At 47.9% G+C, this 6,023-nt stretch overlaps 1 protein-coding gene across 1 annotated transcript in view; it reads right to left on the bottom strand.

Moving 5' to 3' along the window:
• Positions 1-138: 138 nt before the first annotated feature.
• The window catches only part of MTHFD1 (methylenetetrahydrofolate dehydrogenase, cyclohydrolase and formyltetrahydrofolate synthetase 1), a 54,099-nt gene continuing 48,214 nt past the window's right edge, over positions 139-6,023 (bottom strand). The window contains exons 25-28 of the mRNA XM_045810494.2: positions 4,353-4,460; positions 3,662-3,814; positions 1,612-1,705; positions 139-387 (exon numbers count right to left, since the gene is read on the bottom strand). Of these exons, the coding sequence (XP_045666450.2) occupies positions 1,616-1,705; positions 3,662-3,814; positions 4,353-4,460 (351 nt within the window). The 3' untranslated portion in view covers positions 139-387; positions 1,612-1,615. The remainder of the gene's footprint in view (positions 388-1,611; positions 1,706-3,661; positions 3,815-4,352; positions 4,461-6,023) is intronic.

The following is a 6,023-nucleotide window of genomic DNA, read 5'->3' as shown; positions in this document are numbered from 1 at the left end:
TAAACACAAGTGTCACAAAGTATATGTTGCAACTTGTTTCTTCGGCCCTGGGCTCTGCCGGCAAATGGCCTCCCACAGGATGGCCAAGATCCTACAGCACAGGCTGTGAACGCTAGAGTTTATATTTAAACATCCAGATCGCAAAATCATTTCCTTTTATTCTGTGGAACTTCATTAAAGGAGACTTGTGCATGATTTATGTTAATTTATACATGATGGTGGGAATTAAGACCGAAGAAAGACCACTGGGGAAACGCTTGCTCTTCATTTCCTAAGATCTTCATGGCAGGGGCTGACTTCTCTCGACTTCCCCACACCTCCTAGCCAACAGTCGGCCTGAATGGACACCGGCCAAATGTTCAGAGCAGCTCCTTGAAGAGGGGCAATCTAGAAGGAAAAAGAAACGAGAAGTAAACATTTCCTCGGCCCTTGCATGCTGCCCCACTCCCCTCTGGCGCTGCCAAAGCCGGTCATGTCTCCAGCCTTTCCACGACCACCTCTGTAGGGTTGGCCCGCAGGCCTGAAAACAACACACCGCACTTGCTATGTGAAGACTGTTCAAGGCCAGGACAGGCATGAGCCAGAGGGACATTCCCAGTGTCACAGAAGCCCTCCTGAAGGACAGCATTCCCGGGCAGCAAGCACACCGTCTCCTGTCTGGAAGCAACCATCCTTATGGCTGCTTAGAAGAGGACTAGACTGCTTCCACCTGGACCTCTACGTTTTTAAACAATGTGAGGGCTTCAGTTTTGAATTATGGTCCTTTGATAGCCTTGTTTTTTCCAGCGTTTCTCAATTCCTCCCTCCTAGGCTTGTAACTCTAGGTTCCTTGCAGCTGTCAGGATTCTCCTTCATGACTGCCCAGATCAGGACTCGGTTTCCTGAAAACCATGTCTTCCTTTTTCTTGGCTGAGTCCCCATCTTGCCAGAGCACACTGCTAAATACCTCTGTAGGGAGCGAGGTGCGGCGTCAAACCCGCACGCGTCTGAAAGCCCCTGGACAGATCCGGTGGGGCCTAAGTGCAGGCGCAAAGTCAGCTCGGAGGGGATTCCTCCATTGTCGAAAAGCCCCTTCATCTGATAAGAAGACAGGTGTTCACTCTAATTCCCATTTTCTCACAGACAAGCCATTTTTTCTTTTCTGGAAAAGGCTTTTTAGGATTACATTTTTAATCATCTTGAAATTTCAACTGGATGTGTTCAGGGAAAGCTCATTCACTGTGATGAGTACTTGGGGACCTTTCCCTTAAGACCCCAAGTATTCCCGGTCCTGTGCCCTTCTCTTTTCTACTTTCAGGGACACTTACTCACCTTCCGCCTGCTATCTACTCAAAGTACACAGACCTTAGCCCAGCCTCCACGGCAGTCCCTCCAGAGTTCACTAGAAGGTGGCTTTCTCCCCTACAGTGCTCCATGACAAGCCATGCTCTTCCTCCAAAACTGCGGAATACTTCCTCCACTGGTCACTGCTAGCTCTCCGCTCAGTGACGTTTAGAAAGAAAAGTTTTGAAAGCATTCGAATTTGCACTTTCAGAGCTTTCGCTGGAGTCCCATAATTCATAAATATACTTCAAAGGAAAAAAAGCAAATCTCTTACCGGTAACAACTCACCTGTTTAGAACAACCCATTCACCTGTTCAGTTTCAGGGTCTAAATCAATATCATAGAAACAGGGCCGCGTGGGGAGTCCAGGCATTGTGCTCATCTAGGAGATGGGAAATAGCATGAAAAATAAAGTGATCTTGGTTTCCACCTTCCCTTCTGATAAAAAGCCTGAGGCACAAAGACAGAATACTGTTTCATGGTTGTCAATAAAGTGGTATTCTTGTTACACACTGAACACCAAGTCACTGATCCTGTTACGACCCCAAAGAGAAGCGCCCGTGTCCTTCAGCATGCCAAATGCCAGGCTTCACCGCCGTCTTCCAGACGGACAGTTGTAACAAGGAGTAGCAGGAGGTCCTTCCACCTTCACGTGAGGTCTAGGGCAGGGGCTGGGGAGGCTGAGTCGTCACCTCCTCCCCTCTCACGAGACCAAAATGGGGTGGGGGGCTTCTCTGCTTTGTAATTTTGTTTTAACGAGTCTTGCAACGATGCCTCTATTTTTTTGCTTTAGCCACACATTAGGAATTAGCATCCTTTAACTTGGGCCAAGACATTTCTGTACAAAGTCTAGATAGCTCTATAATCACTATTCTTACTGGTCCAGTTTGGCCTTCGAAAACTGAGGGTGTAATGCCTATAGATTACATTTGTACTTACTTCTTTTCTCAAGACTGGGCTTTGACAAACATCTGCTTAGCTGCAGATCCATAAGGCTTGTCAGTAAACACTCAGTACACTTTCACCTGTAACAACGTCTTGTATAACGAATACATACAAGTTCCCAATCAGATCCAGACAGGAGATGAACTGAAGCTGAACTTGTACAACTTAACTGTAACTTATCAGGACATTGTACAGGGATCTGAAATTGGTCTCTACCTGGGAACTCTGTAAGCAGCTGCTGGGTGTGGAAACAAGAAGGGGGAAGGAAATGATTGTTCCTTAGACCCAGCAGAGAAGCCTGAAGAGGACATTAAAGATAACGGGCTTATGCCCACTGGCGTAGACATCCATGTGCATGTTGGTAGAAAACTCTAAAGATGGCTCCCGAAACAGTAATTAGGATTTTCAGTAGTTTCACTCTCTCCCAGAGGACTTTTTTCCGCCGTAAACACTGGCACTTGTCTGACCACCGTTGTTACGTGATGCTACTGCCCTACGCTGACAGCTGAGGGGAGAAGGGCACATGTCTTTAATAACTTGCCCAAGGTCAGAACCAGCAGTGAAAATGTTTCACGTTACATACTTTCGACTCTATGATGCCACCTCCTGCCACTTTCTTACTATCCTGAAAGACTACCGTAGCTCCAACAGGAGATCTATTGGTTTCTTTTTCATTGTGAACTGGCTGTTTAATAGGTCCACCTCGTACCACAGGTAGGTACAAGCTGTAGGTGTAGGGCAGACCAATGGGGGAGAGCGAGGCACAGGGCAGCGTCAACCTGGGACGGTCAGCCCCAACGGCCAGCGCCCCTGTCCCTACCTGCGCACAAGGCTCCTAATTCGTAAGACAAAGAACCATCTGATAACAAATTCATCTTGAAGTGGAAATAAGTGACCTCACTTGTCACATCTACAGGGTTCATTTGCATTTTAGGGGGGAAATTCTTTACTCAGAAACAACGAATTGCCAATGAATTTCAGGCCTAAGCTCCAGGCCTGTCAAGAAGACCCGGGAGGGGCAGAGCCTCTGCCCCTACTTCAAAGGACGGGCGACAGGACTGAGTTCGTCTGTGAAAGGCGCCCAGTGAACATCAATTGTGATTACACATTAACACCATCACAGCCGACGGATGAGGCCTGTCCTGGATTCAGTCAAGGTCATACTGCCCCTGGGAAACGGAACTGTTATATGTTACAAGCAGTCATGGCTTCATCCTGGAACCGACACCAGGACCGGCCACAGCCAGGAGGGGTAATCCTAATGGGCCGGACTCCAGCTTGCTGCTCAGTGATGAACTCTGCTCAGCTGATGCCTGCTTGATGGCTTCGGTGATCAGTTTCAGACGCGAAGCCCAGACGAACCACCCCCTCTCTGTCCGTAGCACTTACTTACCGTCCCTACCAAAGGGTACAGAAAACCGGCTCCGACGCTGGCGCGAATGTCACGGATGGGCAAGACAAAGCCTGTGGGCACACCCTTCTGCTCTGGGTTATGAGACAAGGACAAGTGTGTTTTGGCCATGCAGATGGGCAGGTCCCCAAAGCCCTGAGGAGGGAAGGGAAAAAGCAGGACCAATGACAAGCTGACAATGCAACAAAGCACGCCTGGGCATTGTCATGACACAGAGCCTTCAATTTACTTAAAACACCCAATTCCTCTTATACGCACCTGGACCTCACTGACCCCGAGCTTAGTTATTATAGATCCAAAAAAAAAAAAAAATGATCTCTATTGGGTGAGAGAGGTAAGTACCCACAATTATATTCCAAAAGTGAGTATTGTTATTTCCATCTACATAACCAATTAAAAATGCTAGTTTGGAGCAGACATGAGAACATAACTGAAGGCAGGCTCTCAACATTTGAGGCAGGCACTCCCTATTTCTTCATGGCTTCTCCACACATTCATATACCACCGCTGGGTAGATAAAGGCCTGGACCACCTCATCCAAACTCAGTATTCAGAGGGGAAAGGGCTACCACCCAGAGAAATGAGGCAGTGGGCACCCTGCAGGGCTGGGAGACTTGGGGGGCTCTGACTCCAGGCCACTCGGTAAAGAACGAAAAGAACCACCAATATCTACCTGTTTTGTGTAGACTTCAGCTTTGTGTTGAGCTTCAGGAAGCAATTCAATGTCGTCAGCCCCATAAATCTTCTGAGCAATGATCCTGATTTTATCCTCAACTGGGAGCTAACAGACAGGAAAGAGAGGGGAGATGCCATGACTGGGTGCACATGATGACACTGAACTGGGACAGGGCCACATTCCAGGTCAGAGTTCCCAAGAGGATGAGAAGATGCTTTTACACACACACACACACACACACACACACACACACACTTAAAGATTTTATTTGTCAGAGTGAGAGAACATGCACAAGTGGGGGGAGGGGCAGAGGGAGCAGAGAGCCCGATTTGGGACTCGATCCCAAGATCCTGGGATCATAACCTGAAAAGGCAGACGCTTAACCAAAGCCACCCAGGCGCCCCTACATACACATATAGATAATGCAAACAGTTTGAGGTATATTTGGGTTAGAAACATTTTCTTTTAATACCAAGCTCCAGATATTTCCAGTGGAAAACGTCCCATAGAGGTCAAGCTGTGTGTGTGTGTGTGTGTGTGTGTACACGCACACGTGTGTGCATAATTTAGGACGTCCTCAGGTACATCATTAACAATACTACTGACTACCCGAGAATACGTATTTCCTCATAAACACAAAGAAATGTTCCAACGCTGGAGATGAGACTCACGTCAAGCCAGACCCGGGACACTACTGATGAAGGAAGGCAAACGATATCCATCCAATACCCCCAGTTTGTGTACGAGACGCAGATGCTATTTTTAACACAACATATTGACTGCGGATTGCTGTTGCTTAGAAATGGTCGTAAAAAGCAAACCATTTACATATTAACCCCCTTCCCCTCCCCCGACTTACATGATCACCGTGCACCGGAGTCTTGTGGAAGGCTATGAAGCAAACAGCGCCCCGCACGGAGGCCGGGGTGTCCCCCCCAGTGAGAGCCACCCCCCAGCGCTGCTCCTCGGGGGCAACAGCGTGCAGAGCAAACAGCCTAAGGACAGACTGCCTATGGGAAATGGGAAGGAACGCTACTTGGACGAGCAAAGTACTGAGATTCGGCAACATATCTGCCTCTATGCTCCCCAGCAACTAAGGCCAAGAGGACATATGGGGCAAATGTCGTTTTCTGAAAGGAGCAACAATCTATAAAGATAAAAATCCCTTCTGAGCTAAACAGTGATAATTTATGAAGAGGCTTTGGATAAGAGACAAAAATAAAGTGTCTATTCAGCTGTGGTTTTATAAAGATGGGACAGAGACGGCTTCATGTGCGTCTTATCACGGGAGCTTCATAAATGCCAAGGCACATGCAGAGCTTCCGAAGCAAAAGTACTTTCGCTGAGGGGTGACTGAAGACCAACAGATGCCGAACGAGACAAAAAGTGGCAGCCTCCTGTTTGTTGGAACAAGAAGAGTTCCAAGTAGAAATGAGGGATAAAGTCCTCGTCACTCCACGTCCTCGGGGCCTCCTGCTGGCCTCCCAGGACTGGGGTTCCGAACTCAGGCGCCGTGGAGGGGGCTCAGAGCACCTGTAAATGCTTTCGTTGCACTTGTGTGCAGATTTGTGTTTATGGCTCTTCCTAAAAATATGACTGGTTGAAGAGGTATTCAAACCAGTCTATAAAACTAAAGCTCAATAAGAAAATGTCAACGTCCATAGGACA

Source organism: Ursus americanus, chromosome 26, assembly GCF_024610735.1.
Source record: "Ursus americanus isolate L20-20 chromosome 26, mUrsAme1.1.p, whole genome shotgun sequence".
Classification (NCBI taxonomy): Eukaryota; Metazoa; Chordata; class Mammalia; order Carnivora; family Ursidae; genus Ursus; species Ursus americanus.
This window is presented reverse-complemented; position numbering and strand designations above follow the sequence as displayed.